General features: G+C 44.2%; 1 protein-coding gene across 1 annotated transcript in view; it reads right to left on the bottom strand.

Moving 5' to 3' along the window:
• The window catches only part of LOC308623067 (contactin-associated protein-like 2), a gene marked incomplete at its 3' end in the record, with an annotated part of 168,855 nt that extends 154,692 nt beyond the window's left edge, over positions 1 to 14,163 (bottom strand). The window contains exon 1 of the mRNA XM_081244947.1: positions 13,864 to 14,163. Coding sequence (XP_081101073.1) covers positions 13,864 to 13,926 — 63 coding nt within the window. The 5' untranslated portion in view covers positions 13,927 to 14,163. The remainder of the gene's footprint in view (positions 1 to 13,863) is intronic.
• Between the last annotated feature and the right edge of the window lie 6,545 nt (positions 14,164 to 20,708).

Genomic DNA, 20,708 nt, shown 5'->3' with positions numbered 1-20,708 from the left:
CCTGGCCCCCATCTTGCTACCTCTCCTTTTAGGGATCTTCTGATTTACATGACCCTGGCTGTCTGCATCCATCTCTGGCTGCAGGATGGGTTTTTGGAGATGACTTCAATGTCGGAGGTCAGAGGCTACAGAAGCCTGTCAGTTACTTCGCTGCTGGCACCACTGTGCATTTGTGGTGTTCGGCTGTGGGGCTTAAGCACACAAGCAAAGGCAGAGGCTGTGGGGTCGATACTCCAGATCCCGATGTCATCCTCACAGGGGTAGAGAGGGCTCATTTCTGTCTGTTCTCCAGTTTAACTTCTGCTGGTGGCCTGGGTGACAATACAGGGGGGGGATGCTGGAGGGAGCGGCAGTATTTACTCAGTGGCTTTATTTGCTTTTACTTCCACTTCCTTTTTGATGCTCTTGTGCCATCTTCACTGTTGAACTACCAGCTCAGACCCTCGCTTCTACCCATGAAGTTTTTTATTACCATCCCCTCCAGCATTCAGATCACATCTCCTCATCTCAGAGATGTTAGGGTAGGGCTAATTCTTTTAGGTCACTAGCCACGACAGGGAAGAATGCAAATCAAATGCACCTTAGCTAGAAGCAGAAAGAATCTTTGTACTCTCAAATGCAGCACATGTGCTCAGAATCCATTATTTATAAATGTGATTCATTCATTTATCCAGTCACTCAGCAAACATTTCTTCAGGCTCTCTAGTGCCCACGGCTCAGGGACAGAGCTGTGAGAAGCACAGGTGAGAACGAAATCCTTGGGCTGTACCTTTTTTTTTTGCGGTACGCGGGCCTCTCACTGTCGTGGCCTCTCCCGTTGCGGAGCACAGGCTCCGGACGCGCAGGCTCAGCGGCCATGGCTCACGGGCCCAGCCGCTCCGCGGCATGTGGGATCCTCCCGGACCGGGGCACGAACCCACGTCCCCTGCATCGGCAAGCGGACTCTCAACCACTGCGCCACCAGGGAAGCCCCGGGCTGTACCTTTGAACGTGACATCAAGCTCCCATTTATATAAGCAACACCAAGCCCCATGGCCACCCCAGTATTTCACATTAGATGCAAATGACCCACATTAAAACTCCTGACTCTGCATTAGATGAACATTTGTAGAAGCCTCACCTAAGCTAGTTTCATACGGAAGTTTTCCCTTCCCCACGCTCAGCACTGGTTCGGGCTAATGACCACTAGAGGGCATCTTAGCACTAGCTCAGGACCTGCTCCAGGCCACCCGGTCCATCAAAATCCTCACATTCAGTCCCTGTGCTGACTTTTCCCTTCACTGAGTAAAAGGGCAGAGTGTAACCCTTCAGAACCTCAGACTGCATGTGGGGATACAATTTATTTTTCCGAGAAGAGATACATTTATGTGAGATAGGAACCTGCTTCCAGTTACCTGTGCATGGGAACCACCGTTCTGCCTATTGTGTTACAAAATTGCTTTGAGAATTACCATCTTTGAGAGTGATTTTAGTGCACTGCAGATGGATATAACGATATAATGCCTCACAGATTGGACTTTAGTTTTCATGCCAGACGAAACAGAAATCTGGGAACCTTACTTTGTTTCTTGAGAGATGATTTATGGACTTAATGTGCTTGGGGGAAAAAAATGAACACTCCAACAGCTTTGGCTGCATTCTGGAGGAGAAAAGAGAGAACTGACATCTCAAACCCTAAACTGGATCAGAAATTGCATTGCAACTGTTTTCCCACTGAGCTGTAAGAAATGTAAAGCGAAGTAAACACATTTTTCTGGAGCGTTGGAATGGAGGTCCTGTCTGGCCTTAGAGCGCATACTTCTTTTGCAGATGAAATTGCTTTAGAAAAGAAATGAAAAACTTGGAAGTGTTGACATATTCATTATGAGTCTTTTTCTGTTTCAGATCAGATGAGTTTGATGGGTTAAACTTATTTTTTCTTCGGTTCCCAGACTCTGTAATTTTTTTGGATTGCAGAAGAGCAAATATTGGGTCCCTGGGGTAAAAAATAAGTCTGATAATGTGTTCCTCCCACCCCTCATGCAAACATTAAGGCACAGCTCAAATGACTTCCTCAGTCTCCTCTGATCCATTTCTCCCACCCTCAGGATGATTAATTCCCCCCCCCCCACCCCACCCCCCCCGCTTTTCTGTGCTTCCTCAGCATGAGTCCATATACTTCAGTTGGCCCCTGGTTCATGTCTGTGTGATTGACAGTCTCTTCTGTTGGACTGTGGCTCTGAAGGCACCAGCCATGCTGCCCGCTGTGAACGTACAAGGTGCTGAGGACTTGCTCCCTGGGTTGAACTGCAAATGGATAGAACAGGAACCTTGGTTCTGAAGGCCCCGCTGATAATGACCTAACAGCCGCTCTCTTACTTTTTGCTTTTAAGAAAGAGAAGGGACTTGGGAAGGAAGGAAGGGAAGTAGCATTTATTGGGCCAGAGAAGATGCTCGATATTTTCATTTAACACACACACACACACACACACACACACACACGCCCCATTAAAACAGGTGGCCTTATTCCCATTCTACAAGTACGTAAACAGAGCATTCAGTAACTTGCCAGAGAACAGAGTTAGGAAGTGGAGGAATCTGTCAATAAGGATGTTTAAAAATTTATGTCTTAGTAACAACTTAGTAACAACAATCCCAGTCCATGGTGGTCTCCGTTTAGACTCAGACCATCCTCAAAGGGAAATCCTGCTTCATGTGCTATAGCCTTATTACCAGCCAAGACTCATAATACTCTCTTCTGCTAGATCCCCAGTCTATTATTTATACGCTGATTGGGAGACCAACTTGTTAAGTCTCTTGCCGAGGAGAATTAGGCAGAATGAGCTTCCACTATCTGAAGAAATGTATATGGAGTGTGTATACAGCTTTTCTCTCCTCCCAGAATATAAACTCCTTGAGGGTAAAGGGTACATTTCGTTCATTCCTCCTGCCCCACCAACTCATCATTGTCTACCTGGATTTCTTTCATGTAATAATTACACAGTATATATTTGTTCTCCTCAATGTGTACTCAGTGAAGCTGAGTTAATTTTAATTGTACTTCATAAGCAGCCATATGGGATGGCATTGATGACCCCCTGATTTTACCCAAGTCAGGCTTAAGGAATGGTTGCTGTTCGGAATTTCCCATCATGCTGTGGGCTGAGTGGCAGACAAGGATAAGAGATTAATGTCAATTACATGTCATAGTGTTAAATTCTCAGTGATCATCGTATGGTTTTAATATTTTTAAAAATGCACTGTTAATGGAACATCCCAGAATCATCTTGAGAACATTCTGTCACACATCTCCACTGCACACCTCGGAACTGAGACCTTACATAGTGGGTGCCCAGACCACTAAGTATACAGACTGTCTCAGTTTAAAGCTGCAGGTCAGTTTGAACACACGGCGGCAGGGGGAGGAATCCTCGGCACTGATGGTTGTGTATCTTGTTTCTCTTTTATGGAGACACTTCACCAAACAGTCCTACTTTCTGTTCAGAAATAAATAAGGAAAATTTGCTAAAATACCCTACCATGGGCCAAGGACCCAAAGCCCAATCTAAAACCAAATGACACAAAGCTAATGGGGTCATGAGGTTTTTGATGTGTGTCTCGACTGTGAATAGGCTTCTCTGGATATATGGAAATACTGAAAACAAAACAAAACAAACTCTGACACATGTGCAGACCAAATTAATGGGCAAGTTTTCAATAGACACATTCCTGTCTCTTCTCTTCCCAGGTATCTCCTGCGGAATTAAACCATTGTAATGATATGAGAAACAAATAAAACATTGACCTATGCCCTCCGCATAAGTAAACATCTGAGTCGGTCTTCCATGAATGCAGGAAGAGAAGCAGTGATACACTTGCTGAGAACCCAAACAGAACAGAGAGCCAGTGCGTGGGTCGGAGTGCTCCCGGAGGAAAGGATTAGAGACATCAAAGGGCTTATCACTATTCCCGCGATCACAGCCCTTCTGTCAAGCATGCTTGTAATGCACGACCAAGGCTGTGAGCTCATCTTCCAGAGGAGAGAAACACTAAATGAGCCAAAGGGAAGATGTTACAGTAAATGTAATCTCAGAGCAGGGCCTTAGACTAGTGAGGTCAACTTCCTTTATTTGTTCTGACATCCCTAAAAAGATGTAATGCTTCCAAACAGCGTTATTTTTTTAAATAAAGGCTTGAACAACCTCTGATCTTAAAATTTTCAGTTGTGTTTACAGCTATACACTTTTTAGTATTGTTCGTTTTTGGCAGAAAGTTCAAGGGTAATAAAGGCCCACATTTTTAAATAATTCATCTGAGCCTCAGCTTCTAATTTCAGGCCAAGGCTCTATGCCAGCACAGGAGAGAAGGATGCTCAGATGGAAGGACCAGAGGTTATGTCCATGCTTCCAGGAAAACTGATGTGGAACTCTTTATGTGGCACAAACACTGGCCTGAAAGTTGGACTGCTTACTTCTTTTTTCACTTAGAAAAGTTGCGATGTTATGACCTCCAGCAAATCTCAATAGGGCTTTTCTTTAAAAAAAAAAAAAGTGTTTTCCCTCCATTACATAGTTATTTTTTTCTAAGGAGACTATCATGTAATTTGGTATTTCAAAAAAATGAATATACCTTTTCATAAACTGCAGTAGGCTATATATTTGTTTCTTGTTTAACATACACGCTACTCATGGTTTGTTTTAAAGGCTCTATGTCATTATTTCTTTTAACACTGAGGTCGTATTGCATGCACTTTTCTACACCTTTCATTTGTTATCTAACAACACTTTGTAGAAATTGTGCTGAGTCAGTTTTCAAATGTAGGTGGATGTATGTGAAGAAGGGTCCTCTACGGCCTCTGACCAGACCACCTAATTCATGGTCAATTTAAATACCAGTTAAATCACAGTGTTTAGAGTCTGGGCTTGGGAATCAGACAAACCTGGGTTTGTACCTCAGCTCTACCCCTTACTGACCTCTCTGTGTCTCTGTTTCATCATCTGTAAAATGGGAATAATGGTACTTATCTCACAGGAGGGTGATTTGCATAAAGTACAGCCTGTAAAGCAGTAAGACAGAGACTGGTGCATAGTACACTCAAGAAATGTTGATTGCTTTTACTGCTACTACTACCACTACTTTATGAGTGTTATTATTATTGCCTTAATAGGATTCTCCTGTGTTGGGTTGAGGTGGGATTCCTGGAATCTTTATTAATATTCTTGAGAAAAGCCATTTAAACCAAATCATCTTCATAAGCAGATCCAGCAATTTTTAAAAAGCTTGCTCTATCACCCTCTTTTCCCAGAGCCTTTAGCGTCCACGTCTCACCTCCCAGCTGCAGGGGGCATTCTCTGGGCCACGTGGAAGGCTGTCTTATCACCTCCTAGGTTGCTCTCTGCCCCTTCCTGTCTCTAAACACAGCACAGGTCAAAAGAGTTTATCAGACAAGCATGCTACTCTCTCCCACTGCTACCCTCATCGACTTCAAACACTAACCCCTCCAAAAGACTTACTGTTATTTAAAACTCTTAAGAATTTTCAAAAGTTTATAAGGCAAATGGGCAGGGGTGAGCCTGGGTCTCTTGATGGCTCTCAAAGGTGACAAAGAGGCGATGGGGTGAGCAGTGACCAGCCCCGGAAGGAGGGGTCTGGTTATACGGGTTCTAGATAGGAGTCTGCCTCTCGCGAGCACTGGGACCTTATTGGTCACCTGGACATCCTCAACCTCTGTTTTCTCAGCTGTTTAATGGGCTAATAGTACCAACTCATAAGGCTGAGCACGTCAAACAAGGGTATGTATGAAAGTATTCTGAGCACCACATGACGTGATTATTCAGGCCCTTCCAGTACACAGAGAATTTCTCCTGGCTTGAGGTGGTTACTTGAAACACCTTACAATTGAACATTTCTCCACATACAAAAAGTGGTGCCACCCTGCCCACCAATGTTTCATGTCAATTAACATATATAGCTGCCCTATAAGTCTATAATCGAATCACTTTTCATTTTACTGCTAATAAAATTCCTCTAACAATTTTTCATTGTTGTTGCGATCTATTTTATTTATTTATTTTTGACCTACAAATAAATGTACCTAATTAATGTATTCAACTTGATGAGTTTGGAGTTAAGTATATATCCATGAAAACATCACCACAATCTATGAACTTCTTTTTTGTTATAGTAGCTAATGTAGCCCCAATGAACATAAATGAGTATCCTGAAGCGGAGTACTGCCACAAGAGAAACCTAAAATTTGTAGCACTGGTCCTGTGGTATGGATATTAGAGGCTGGAAAGACAGACAGTAATGGTATACAAGCAAGTGTTTTGTAAATCTGTCACCGCACATAACCTGGAAAGCAGACTAAGTGCCTATGACCGGTGGCTTTAGGGAAGGTGCTTCAAAAGAGCCAGAATGGCCACAGGTATCAGTGGTTTCCTGCTGCCTATGTCAAGGAAGAGATGAGTTCAGAAAAGAATTGGCCAGTTTCCAAACATCAGTGAAAGGGAATAGAGAAAAGTCCAAAAATTTAAAGCCTCACACCAGAGAGTAAGAAATAAAACTGCAAAAAGCTTTGACCAACGAAGGCACATGAAGATTTTCAGCTCAGCAAACTGGCTCAGTGCCATGCGGGAGGTTAAAATTAAGAGTATTTACCCCACCACAACCACCTAAGCCTCGTATCTCAGATGGCCTCAAGGTAGCTGCCATGACCTTGAGAGAGAGGCAAGGGTCCTTGGACACAAATGATTATGTCGGTCCAAGAGCCACGTTTAGGGAAGAATGAAGGGCGTATCTATTGGTACACGAAACTGATCGGAAGCAGATAGATCAGAAGCCAACTCAGGTTCTGAAGGAACTGTATTGGCAAAGAAACTGCAGGTCTGGTCTACAAAGGCTTGTGAGTATAAAACATCTGCAGGGAATGGTCCCTGGAAGCTGCACAGCTTTAAGGAATGCATTATCACCAACATCCAGTTCAGAGGAGAGCCATGGAGAGCCACGCAAATAATGGACAGGAATTTGGCCTGTTCAAGGAACTACTCCCATGGCCAAGGGCGGCAGCAGGACGTCCTCAGAGCGTCTAGCCAGCATGAATTCATCACTGCTACAGAACACAAGACTTTCCTTTTTTTTTTTTTTTTTTTTTCGGTACACGGGCCTCTCACTGTTGTGGCCTCTCCCGCTGCAGAGCACAGGCTCCGGACGCGCAGGCTCAGCGGCCATGGCTCACGGGCCCAGCCGCTCCGCGGCATGTGGGATCCTCCCGGACCGGGGCACGAACACGTGTCCCCTGCATCGGCAGGCGGACTCTCAACCACTGCGCCACCAGGGGAGCCCAGGACTTTCCTTTTTAAAAAATATATCTTATATAAGGCAGACTTTCATTGGGTTTAGCCACTGACATTTTAGGGTTGTTACAGCAACTGGTGTTATCTTAGTCTTTTTCTATATTCCTGGTGTTTAGCATTCACCGTTTGCTACTATTGTTGGTAACACTTTCCTCTGACCATTTTTAGGATTCATATTCAATATACAGCTCAATGAGCAATTGATACAACTGCTGTTATACAATTTGGTTGAAATTCTGATTAATAGCAGGTAAGAAATTACCGTCTTTATTTTAAGAGATGTAATTCACTGAGTCTGAGGAACATTTGTTTTGAAAATTCCTGATGAGAACAACTGAAGTCATGCTCTCTGTGCTATAAAAATTTGGGGACCTGATCATCATTTGTTTCTGAGGACTTGGAATTATTTAAGAAAGTCCTTATTTTACTTGCAGGAAATCTGTTAGCTTCTTCTTGGCAAAGAGGGAACTGGCCCTCCAGTTAGATGAAAGCCAAAATGATACATCTTTACCATCTGTTCATTGGATTTTTAGAGAAAATGGATTAGGAGTATCTGTGCCAGAGACTGTATCACTAAACCCTCCACTGTATACCTTCCATAAAACCCCTAAATATTTGATAGTTATTCAAGGAACATGTACTTAATTCATTTTCTGAGCTAATTTTACCCTTGGATCAGGTGAGAATATCAGAAAGTTGTATCACCTCAGCCCTTGTCCCCTTCAGCTCCCATCACCCTGTCCTACCCCACTGCCTGCAGAACTGTTTGGGCTGAAATCCATTTTTAAGTTATATTTGACTTTCCCAAGGAAATGCTACATCAAGCAGGTTTGTGAAAAACACATCTGTTGCGGAAACGCAGGTGAAGGCCCTGCGTACCACCTCTCTCGGTACCCACTATGTAACAAGGAGGATGAAGGGCCTTCAACTACCACTGCATTTTTAAAACTCTGAAGAAAGACAGCAAAATGCCAAAATTTTTAGTGTTTGGATGGTGGGTCCATAGGTGTATGTTTTATTATTCTCTGTACTTCTGCATATTTTTGCACTATTTTATAACTTCAACAACATCACTCAATTTCTAACTGGCCAGAGGTATCCATTTCCAACATTTTATGGTCCCCCTCCCGGACATCTCTCTACTAAGTGATTCAGTTAAGAGCATGTGTAAACTTCAGTGTGGTAGACCTAGGTTCATCTAGGCTTTTGCTACTCACTGCTTCCTAATTTTGAGTGAGCTACATCACACTCTGAGTGTCAGTTTCCACATCTCTAAAATGGGGATACTAATGGTGCATTCCTCATAAGCCTATCGTGAAGACTCAATGAGAAAATGTGTGTCAAGTGCTGGCACAGTGCCTGGACCACAGCATCAATAAACGTGAGCTACCATCATGCACGCGATGTTGCCAAGTGGATCGTGCTATGGGCAGCTTGCTATGCCAGTAAATAGAATCCATGGTAGATAAAAAAAGGAAAGAATGATAGAGTAGGAAAAATTCCATTTTGTTAGAAGAACTGGTATATCTTATGCTTATAGGCTGTGGACTTCTGGCCACCAAGAAGTTCCGAGCCAAACTTACGCAAGTGGGTAAGACCTTCTGACCTGGGTAACCGTATTCCATTTCCCCATTGTCCTGGGGCCCTACATTTTGTGACTTACTTTAACTCTCAATTTTGTTTTATGTGCTCCCTGTAAACCACCTTATATCCCCTGTGCAATGTGGTTGGGACGAAAGGAAGGAGAGGAGGGCGGGTGAAGCCAGGGATGGCAGGCAGGCAGGAAAGTAAGAAGAAAGGATTTGTAACACAAGGTTTTGAAATTATTCCTTGTAATAGTGATGTTCAGTTCTCAGATGCATGCTAATTGGCACAGTTTTTAATCACAGACAGTACATTTCGGGTGCTCTCTGCCTGCTCGGGGTTTGTTTTACATTTGGCATTAAGCCTTTAGCTTTATCACGGGTACAACCGTGAGTTTCCATAAATGATGCAACTTGAGGGTTGTCCTGGGCTCCGGTTTGCGCTGGCATCTGAGAACTCTGAGAGTCAGTTCTTCATTCTCTATGTGGACACTGGGCACTTTGTTTTTTGGCAGCAAATGTTTCATCCAAGGTCAGTTTCCCTCAAGTGCTCAGCACCATTTCAGACAGTGTGTGCTCAGCGAATGCAGATTAATTTAAAGTTAGCTTTAGCCAAACCCAGCTAGGAAAGCAAACGTGCTTTTAAAAACACTGTAAACACTGACAAACATCATCTAAATTATATGATGTTTGCACATATATAAATGTATAGAATTTTACCTTAATTCCAAAGGCATCATTCCATAGCACTTCTTTTTTTTTTTTATATCTTTATTGGAGTATCATTGCTTTACAATGTTGTGTTAGTTTCTGCTGTACAACAACGTGAATCAGCTGTATGTATACATATATCCCCCTATCCCCTCCCTCTTGAGCCTCCCTCCCTCCCTCCCTATCCCACCCCTCTAGGTGGTCACAAAGCATCAAGCTGACCTCCCTGTGCTATGCAGCAGCTTCCCACTAGCTATCTACTTTACATTTGGTAGTGTGTAGATGTCCATGCTACTCTCTCACTACATCCCAGCCTCCCTTCCCCTGCCGTGTCCTCAAGTCCATTCTCTGTGTCTGCGTCTTCATCCCTGTCCTGCCCCTAGGTTCATCGTACCATTTTTTTAGATTCCATATATATGTGTTAGCATATGGTATTTGTTTTTCTCTTTCTGACTTAGCTCCACTCTGTATGACAGACTCTAGGTCCATCCACCTCACTACAAATAACTCAATTTTGTTCCTTTTTATGGCTGAGTAATATTCCATTGTATATATGTGCCACATCTTTATCCATTCATCTGTTGACACTCCATGGCACTTTTAAACTCATCTCTGAGTTAGCCTTATTTTTGTTCTTTGATGAGAAGTACATTTTAATTTGAAATTATTTAAATATATTTGTCATTATATTTTCTTGTAACTGGGGGCTATCAGAATGGGTTGAGGATATATGTGTGTTTTACATTTTTGTTCGATTATAAAAATGCAACATACACTTATAATTAAAAAATGAGGGGCTTAAATTAAAATGAAAATGTAAGGGGGGGCTTCCCTGGTGGCACAGTGGTTGAGAATCTGCCTGCTAATGCAGGGGACACGGGTTCGAGCCCTGGTCTGGGAGGATCCCACATGCCACGGAGCAACTAGGCCCGTGAGTCACAATTACTGAGCCTGCATGTCTGGAGCCTGAGCTCTGCAACAAGAGAGCCCGCGATAGTGAGAGGCCCGCGCACCACAATGAAGAGTGGTCCCCGCTTGCCACAACTAGAGAAAGCCCTCACACAGAAACGAAGACCCAACACAGCCATAAATAAATAAACAAATTTAAATCATATGGGCTTCTAAGAAGACCTCTGCTTAAAAAAAAATGAGGAAATATAGAAAACTCTAGAGGAAATAAAGCCATTTTGTAATCCCTTTACACAGAAATAATCACGATTAACCTTTTATTATATCTTTCTCCATACATTCTTGAGGTTGTAGAAGTTCTCAAGATGGATTTGTAGATTGTTTCCAGGAAAAAAAAATTAGAGTGTTTTTTTGGAGTTCTAAAGGTGCCCTTGGAATTACGTCCACCCTCTACAGTCTTCCCTGCCTGCAAGAAAGCAGGTCATGGGAGCAGGGAATCGGCCCGACCTGCTTGTCTGGAAGTAGGCACCATATCTTTTCTTCCTCCACCATGTCTACCTTTGTTTTCCATCTGGGCTGGACTGGAGAGGCCGGGCTGACAAAGACCAGTGCACCCCAGACCATGAAGTCTTTCCAGGCTGCATTCAAGTGGGTTGAGCCATCAGCTTTCTAAACATATCCAGAAATCTCAGTGCCATTGCATCCCATTGTATGACAGAAGGAGGAGGTGGGGGACAGGGCTTTCCAACACCCTGGGTACAATTCCTATGGCCGAATTAGTTCCGTGCCTTTTAGAATGCTTCCCACTTCTATCTTCTCCTTTACCTCAAAGCACTGTGCAGCCAAAGTTTCTTGTACCCATCGTGTTTCCTTTTCCTGGAACTGTAGTCCTGTTCCTTGGAGGATTCTCCCTGACTCCCCACTCTGATCATGAGGTTTGATGAGGGGCTATCAGTCATTGTTCCCCTCTCCTCACAATAGGGGGAGTGTGTGACCCCAGCCAGGTCAATCAGAGACCTTCTCCGGATTTTAAAATGAGAACCGAGAAACTAGGACCTTGCTTCTGGTCCCAGCAAAACTGGGAAGATGTGAGCCGACTTCAGTGTCTGTGTCCCATGATGTGTGGAAGATGAAGCCTGCTGCAAGAGGAATTGTCCAGAGTCCTCCAGAGGCAGGTGGGCAAGCAGAGAAGATGGAGGGAGGGAGGGAGGGAAGGAGGTGGGGGAGAAGGGGAGGGAGGGAGAGAGAGAGAGAGAGAAAGAGAGAGAGAGGCACTCGGTCGTGGCCTAGGCTTTGTTTTAATCCTCCAGGTCCCCTGGATTCTTTCAAAATTTTGGTTTTCCCTTTCTTAAATTCTATAACCTACCCTAGGAATTTTGTCTACAAATGGATTCTGAACTGGTTTTCTGTCCTTTGTGATCAGAAGAACCCTGAGCAATAGAAGCCGATTCTCCCCAGCCCTGCTCTGGTCCCCTGGACTCTGCAGGCCTCTGGCTCCTCCACTGCGTGGATTTCTCAGCCTTTCCTCAAGAGCCCCAAGTCCTGAAAACAGTCCATCCCTCTCCCCTTCTTCAGGGCAATCTCTAATTTACTGCAGCAGACAGCAGCTCTGATTAAGCTGATATTTGCTCTTACAGAGCTGCTGCTTCCTTCCAAAGACTCCCCAGTTGGTGGGATTGGGCAGAAGGGAGGCCACCTTGACCTTCTTTACTCCAGACTCTCGTTTGGGGAAATGCACCAGGAAATGGGATTATTTAGCCTATCACCTGGACTCGCTTCTCCCACTCACCCACCCTCGTCTTTGCACGTGGTTCCTCAACCCACAGGGCTCAGTCCCGACACACGACGCGTTTTCTTGGAGACAGTGAGGATTAACCTTGCAAAACTCCGCAGCTGAGACAGCTCCCTTCCTTGACACTGTCCTTCCAGCTGATTGCTGAGCTCTTTTTAACTTTTAATATTATTTTGCGATGGTGAAATGGCAAGATAATCACTTTCTTTAAGAGAGGTGAGAGGTGGCGCACCTTAAAACAAGAGAATGCCTCTAATCAAAAGCCAATAAACAGAATGTTGATAAAATGGTATAAAACCACCCCTTTCCTGTAATGGTATAAACCACCATACTAATCCTAGACTTGTTGGCTTTTCTGAATCAAACTTGAGTTATGGTGGAAGATGGGCGTGGTTTACTCCATAAGTAATCTGCAGCACCTAACACGTGACAGGCACTGCGCTAGACTCAGCGACTGTCCATCACTATGAGAGAAGCTTACTTATGCCACATTTGCTTGATTGTGCAATAGGCTGTAACTGCACGTTGTCATTTTCCTAGGAAAGGCCTCTCCTGAAAATGCTCTCTAGCATTTACTGCTAAAGGCCAAGCGTAAACTCCATATCGAGTTACGAATTTGACATCCACCAGTGCTCATGAAGAGACAGGGCTTGTGCCTTTCCTTTGCAACCTGAACTTCCCAGTTACCAGCCAAATCCGAATCCAAATGAGGTCGGAGAGGCTGCTGAACCCCTGCCAAATGACATTCCACTTGACTGACAACAGCATCCCCCTGCTGTTCTTCTTCCTGACAGGTATCTATTTTGAACTCCTTCTAGAGAATGCAGTGACAGTTCCAGCCTTGATCTTTGCCTTAGTTCCCAGGGAGACCTCCTCATGCCATGTTTTATTCATGGTGTCTCCCAGGCTGGTCTCTTCACTGTAAAAATTGGTCGTGGGGGTAGGGACAATCCATGAACCTGATCCATGAACCTGAAATAAAGTTTGAGTGTCGCAATAAAACCGTCCCTTTGTGTACGGAAAGCCTACAACCAGAGTCTGAGATGCTGCGGAAGGTTTGAGGATTTTTAAGGCAAAGCATCCATAGAAGAAAAGAAAATAGTTATTCACATTGCATTGGAGTCGTGAAGGAAGCAGGTCAGATAAACCAAAATAACCTTTGCTGGGAAATGCGATAAGCTCCAGACATCTGAGACCATGGAGAAAAAAGATGCTGCAATGGATAAAAGCAGTAGACTGATAGATGTGCAAGGCTACAAGCAGGAAAGCTACAAAGAACGTACAGAGTAAACATTTATTCTACCTTCTCCCAAGAAATCTCTTCTCCATCAACTCCGTCATTGTCCTTCCTGTAGGAACTGGATTATCTTTCTACTTCACAGCTTAGAAATTTGTAGCGGAAAGTATCAGAAGCATCTCTTCCACCTGTCCTAACCGCCCAAAACAAAACCAACCAAAACCAATAGCCAAGCATGACAGAGGACAGAGATTGCAACCCTGTATCACATCCGATTGATGAGTAACACACGTGTACCTTGAGAGTGATGGTCCTCTCGTGACGGGTGACATTAACGCCGTGGGGCTGCCCATTGGCCATGCTCCTGTGGTCCACGTCAATGTTATATGGCTCCCTGGTGCCACCCAGGTTGTACCGGATCTGTAAGCTTCCTACATAGAGAAAAGAAAAGAAATTCAGTCATTTCTCCACTCTAGATTTCATTTTAATGTCACTTCCCCCAACCCTTGAGGCGAATTCCATTAAACTCAGCTTCAACGTCCATCAATATCACCGCCGTTCTGAATTCTGAGTCGCTAGCTCAGAAGCACACTAATCCATAAAGGCTCACAGCACCAGGCACACGCATGTTGACAATCTACCTACAACAAGCCATCAGTGACCATCATCTCCAAGTTGAAGCAGCAAACGGTGTAAACAATCCAAGTCGGGATTGCGCCTGGGATGGCAGAATGAGCACATACGTGATATAGGACCATGGAGACGCCTACAGGCCCCACAAAATACTCTGTGAAATAAAAAATAAATGCAGGATGCCGGGATGGTCTCATGCCATCTGCAAAGTGTGACATTCAGCATATAAAAGAATCATGAACATACAAAATTAAGAATAAACATAATTTACAGAAGATAAATACATGGGATTTTGGGTGGGTTCACTGAGACCAAGAAAACAAAGCAATGGCTTTTATTCTAGGTTAGAGACCTCATCAATCCAAATGCAAATCAAAGGCAAAAGGATGGGTCCTCACTGCCTCTCAGGTGTATTCACTTTGCCTCCACAAATTATTCTTTTTTCTCTTTCTTGTTTCTTCCCAATAATGACAAGCAATATTCAAAGACTAATATAATATTCTATATCCTGCTTTTAATTAATCTGCACAGCAAACGTAGCTTTTATTTCTTAGGTACGATTTTTAAAGGCATCGACTTTTTATCTCATTTTTTACTCAAATTGGAATCTTCGTGTTAATAGCTTTTGACATCTCAGAGCTTAAAAATGGAGCCAGTAATTTAGCAAGAGTTTGGCTAACTGTAAATCACCTCAAAGATTCTTTGTCGCCTTTTTCGTTTTCCTTCCAGAGGAACGAAACTGATATTCTAAGTTGTGAAATAGAACATGATAATTAAAACTTAAAAAGTGAACAGAAAAAAAAGAAAGAAAGTCACTGGAAACTCCACCATCCAGAGGTTAACTACTCTAAATATTTGGCAGTATCTCCTTGTAGGTAATTCTCATGTCCTCATGTGTACGTAAATGAATGCAATCGTCTCTGAATGCTGCCGTTCCTTATTTAGAGTTACATGTGCCACTTAAAATACTGAACTACGTTCCTGGAATTGAAAGAACAATCATGAATTACTTGCATTTCCTATGTTTCTTTTCTGAACAAATCTGGCAAGGCTTCACTGTTTGAGTTTTCTCTTGGCACTTAATCCTAGATTCCTTTGCTTTATAGCGTTTCAACCAAGCACTGTTGACTTTCGTCTCCTAAATGGTCTAAGTTCACCCACTCTCCCCCATCTCCACAACCACAGGGCCTCCACTGGCACCTAGAATGCCCTGGTATGGTTCCCATAGGAGCCTGCCCCTGCACGCAGAGGTCCTGGCCTGGCTCAGGGCCTCTGTGCTGGCCACGCCCTATCAGTGACCTGACGGCCACCACCTGAGCTTCACGTGCATTGGCTTCTGCCTGGATCACGTGACCCAAATCAGTCCCTCCTTTAAAAGTGATCACTCTTGACCCCATTTCACTCTCAGGCAAGTCCCCTCCTTCTGTGCTCTCTTACTACTAATCCATTAATGGAGGTGTCTCACTGGGACCTCAGACACAACATACGTGAAACCAAACTCTTGATCTTCCCCTCCAAAAACTATTCCATCACAATTTCCACATTTCAGTTAATGGCCACTTTATCCTTCCAGCTATTCCTGCCGAAAAGCCCGGATTCCCCTCTTGCTCCTATAATACACGTATGATCCATCAGCAAAGCTTCTTGGCTCAGTCTTTAAAACACACCCTGAATCTCACTGCTCTCGTCACCTCCATTTCTATTCCTGGACCAAGCCACCCTTGTCTTTCGTCTGGATTACTGTACCAGCCTCCATACTAACTACTGCCCTTCCGCCACGTTCCCTCAGCCCAGCCTGGCCTCCGCCCCTCACGCACCTGGTCTCTCCACACGGCAGTCAGAGCGGTCCTCTGCTCAGAACCCTCCCGTGGCCTCCTGTCTCACTCAGAGTAAAAACCGACGTCTTCATAACGGCTCACCAGGCTCTCTGCAATCTTCCCCCTCACCTCTGACATAACCTCTCATTACTCTCCTCCTTTCTCACTCCTCACCTGAACACACTGGCCTCTTTGTTGTCTCCCCAGATGACAGCATGTTCCTGCCTCAGGCCCTTGGCACCTGCTGGTTCTTCTGCCTAGGATGCTCATTTCCCAGTTATCTGCATGGCTGACCCCTCACTCCCTTCAGGTCCTGCTCAAATATTGTCTTCTCAGTGATTATTTCTGTGACTTCCTTATTAGAAGCAGAATTTACCCACTCCTTTCCCTTGGCCAGGCTCTCCCTTATTTTCTTCCCCATGAGAGTTCTTACCACACAACATACTACATACTGTACATAATATGTTTACTGCTATCTTCTGCTAAAATGTAAACTCCAGGAGAGTAAGAATTTTTGTTTATGTTCTTTATGACTTAATTCCCAATGTCTAGAACAAGGCCTGATCATGGTAGGTGCTGGAGAACTACTCGCTGAATGAATGGATGATGGTCTCCTTGCTTCTGTGCTTTCTCCCTTCCCATGTTTTCTTAGCAGATAAATCTTTTCAAGGTGCATAACTGACTAGTTGTCTGGTTCACTTAAAACTCTTCAAACTTTCCAGCTGCTTATAGGATAAAGACATACATTCTTAACACAGCTTATGATGTCCTGTCTGATCATAGCTTGCCAGTTACTTTATTTTAAAACATGCCATTTACCCTCTTACTTTTTACATTCAAGCTACCTAGGACTTCTCTTATTCCCTAGAAAATACAATTCTTCCTGCCTCAGGACCTTTGAATATGTTGCTCCCGTTTCCTGAGCTACTTCTCTCCCCACGCCTCAGTGATTTACCCTATTTTTCTTTATTCTAATAGCATTAAAGACAATCTATTGTTTGGCAGTGAAGGAGATGATTAGGCAGTTGTTTGGCTATAGGTAGAAAAAACAAATCAATTGTCTTGAGTTTTTATTCTCCACTTTACTTCTGGTGCTCTGACCTTGTATGATCACAGCCAGTTTTCTTAAATACACAGCTGTATTCATTCAGCATTTAAAACTTAATTTCTTTAGAACATACTTATTTAGTACCCCTGTTGAACCCAAGTTTTCAAGGTCTAGAAGTGGACTTCCTGGCTGGCTCTAAGTGTGGAGTCCACTTCTAATACAGACATCCATCCCCAGCCCCTGTATGGTATGGGCCAGGCCATGCCTGGATCTGGGGATGCAAAGAGAAGCAAGAGAGGGCTCTGCCTTTGAGGCTAGGAGTTGGAGGAACTGGTAATTATGCCAACCCCCCCCCCCCCACAAAACCCTGGACAGTTTTCTCCCTACGGTCTCTTCGTCATTGGCCCCTTTATGTTCTCCAGCTCATTAAAATCAGTATTAAGTCGTTTTCGTTATTTTTTCTCTTTTCTGGATTTCTTGGACTTTGTAAATATGATGTAAAACTTCTCTAACTGCTTCACTTAATGGCAATGGAAATGATTTGCTCTGAGGAAAAAGATGAGCTGGACCTTAAAATTTATATATAGTGAACATCTATCAACAGTAATGGCAATATTCTTGAATAATAAAATTTAAATGATGTATTTATTCCTTTCAAGCCATAGCACAAGAGAACCACTAAATGACGGGAAGGAGAATATTAATATTTGTTCATTAAAATAAAATATTATTAAGATGGAGAGATACTTCACTTCTTGCATCGCATGTCCATCTCCTGGGTGAATTAAAGCAGTGATAAGGGACTACTCTTTTATTGGCTGCAGCAAATACTGTGCTTAACAGGTTTATTCTCTACTGGTCATCACCATTACCATCAGCAAACAACTACAGAGCACCTACTGCAGGCAGGAGATGTAGTGCGGGGGCCGTTCATCTCACTGGGAAGACAGGGCATATGTATAACAAAGATGGACAACAATACAGTGTACTAAAAGCCAAACAAAGGACATTGAAAATAAGTGTAATAGGAGTTTAAAGGAAGGAGAAGTCATTGAAAGGAGGTGAGACTTGATCTGGGTCTAGAATGAAAGGCAGGTATTAAGCTACAGAGGAAGATGGAGCTTTTCCAGACAAGGGGACACAGCAGGGAGCAGGGCAGACATCCTTGGGGGGCGTGAGGAGTGAAGAGCTCCTGGAGAAGGGAGAGAAGGGAGGCGTGGCCTCAATATGCGGCAAAACGTAGATTAAACCATGGGCTCTGGATAATAACCGCTAACACACACACATACAGCGTGTGTGTGTGTGTGTGTGTGTGTGTGTGTGTGTTACACTAACTCATGCGACTTTCACAGCACTCCCCTGAGGGAGACACTATGTAACAGATGACGAGACGGAGGCTTGGCGCGGCTCACGGCTGCCCGAGATCCCACAATGTGCAAACAGAGAAGCAGAATTCAAAGCCGGACGTTGTGGTTCTGCACTCCGGGCTCTCACTCAGGAGGCCGGTGGGTCCTGATCGGAAGCCGCTGGGACTCGGGACCTGTCCTCCTGCTCCTGGGGAAGGAGGCCCTCCTGGCTGTATGACAGGGACACTGTGTGTGAAGGAAGAGCTGCTCTGGCTGGGCTGGGCAAGGTTAGGGCGACTGGAAGCAGAGAGACGGTCAGGACAGAGCATCCCAGGGACGCGCCGAGGTGCACTGCTACCCCACGGTGGGGTCACGGGGCGCCAGGAGCCCGGCTACCCTCAGGCCGTGGCAGATCTGTGGAGGTAAGGCCTGCTGGAGTCGCTGGGCTGGGGGCCTCCCAAACACAACCTCGTGCATCTGCCCAGGTGCCATTCCTGTGTGCCATGCCAGGAGCAATGTCGGGAAGCGCTGAATCAGAAGACATTTGCCAGGAGAGCAGCAGTGCGGAAGCAAAGGAAGGGATACTCAGGAAGGACATGGTGAGAAGAGGATGCTCAGGACTTGTCAGGCTGGATGGCCCACGGAGGCGGAAGGGTGGAGCGCTCATGAGTGAGGCCAGGCTGTGAGTTCCGGTGTCTGAGAAGCGGTAGCACTGTCACAACCAGAGGGGCCTGGGAGCAGTGAGGACAACACAGCTTCCAAGATGTTAAGTTTAAGAGATGCCAGGGCATTTAGCTAAAATTTTTTATTTTATTTTAATGACATTTTGGCTTAATCCTTATTGAGTTCTTTTCCCTCAATGAGTCCCTCAAAGTTCTCTACCTTTAAATCTCAATTCATAAAAAATGCAGTATTTGGAGTATGAAAAAGCCAAATTTTCATGAGCAATTGAGGACACAGCCTGGCAATAATTAGAGAGAAACTGACTGTCCGTGCTTTGCAAATGCACCGAGTGTTCTAGAGGTCTCTAAGCAGGGCAGTGGAGAACTCTGGGTCCAGCATCAGAAACCTGGGTTCAGGAACCCCAGTTGTGCCATCACCAGCTGAGTGTGCAAATCACCGAATCTCTCTGCACTCCAATCTACCACCTGCAGGAAGAGGGTAAGAATGGACTCTACCTTACAGAGTGTGTGCTCTTGGGAATGAATGCATGTGAAACACTTAGCACAGCTTCGGGCAGCCTTACACGGTAGCCATTAATATGGAAACGATTAGTCAAACCCCCTGCGCGTGACAAAGGCCCACAGACACACGCGTGGGTGCTCGCAGGGGCCGGTGCAGGCCTGGGGCCCTGAGTTACTGGATAGAACTGGGACCAGAGTTTAACGTGGCAGTGGCTTGAGGAGCAGACAATACAGCATCGCCCGAGGGATGTTCCTGACATTCTTGACAAGCTAGAGGTGAGAACCAGCCTCCCTGCCCACTGAGGAGAGGTTGGGACATGAGGGTGGAGAACATCAATGGATTAAACAGCTATTTCATCTGATGCAGGAGAAACTTAACACGTGAACTTCCAGAGAGCAGGGGCGTATGTACACTTTTCTACTTCCTTGCTTCCTGATTTAACTGTTTTTTCCTGATGAGAACAGTGACAGGATCATTGACAGCATTTGACACGTGTAGAGGAGTATTACCCAGGAGAAACAAATCAACTACCCAAACAAAGAAAGATACTTTGTGCTCACATTATTGCTTTTTTTTTTCCTATCCATCTTTTTTACAGAGCTAAACTGATATTGTACAGTCAAGGCTGTATCATGCCTTTTTTTGGTTTTATATAATATTACACAAAAATTTTCTCCATGTCATTAATTATTCTTCATAAATATTATTCTTAATGGATACACGATATTCCATAAAATGGTGATTCCCTCTTTTACTAACCATTTTCCTAAAATTTAACTTTTAGGTCCTTTCCAATTCTTATTTTCATAAATAACATTATAAACTATGATGAACATCTCCATGCTGAACCTTTGTCTGATTTTCGGCTTCTTTCTTCAGAAATAATTTCTGAAAGGGAAGATCCTAAGCAACACTTTTTTCCCACCCATCTTTAAACCAACAGCGCACTGCCCAGAGAAGTTTAAGAATTTACTATTTTATTAACACTCAAGCTGCATTGGGTTAATAATAATAATTTTTAGTTCCCACAGAAGAAAATCTTGACCTTTAAGATGCTACGACACTGAAATAGCTGTCAAAAAAGGCTGCAGGACCTACCAGAGAATGGACTTG

Source organism: Mesoplodon bidens (genome assembly GCF_964165515.1).
Source record: "Mesoplodon bidens genome assembly, chromosome: 9".
NCBI lineage: Eukaryota > Metazoa > Chordata > Mammalia > Artiodactyla > Ziphiidae > Mesoplodon > Mesoplodon bidens.
The sequence above is the reverse complement of the archived record's forward strand: the minus strand, read 5'-3'. Positions and strand labels throughout refer to the sequence as shown.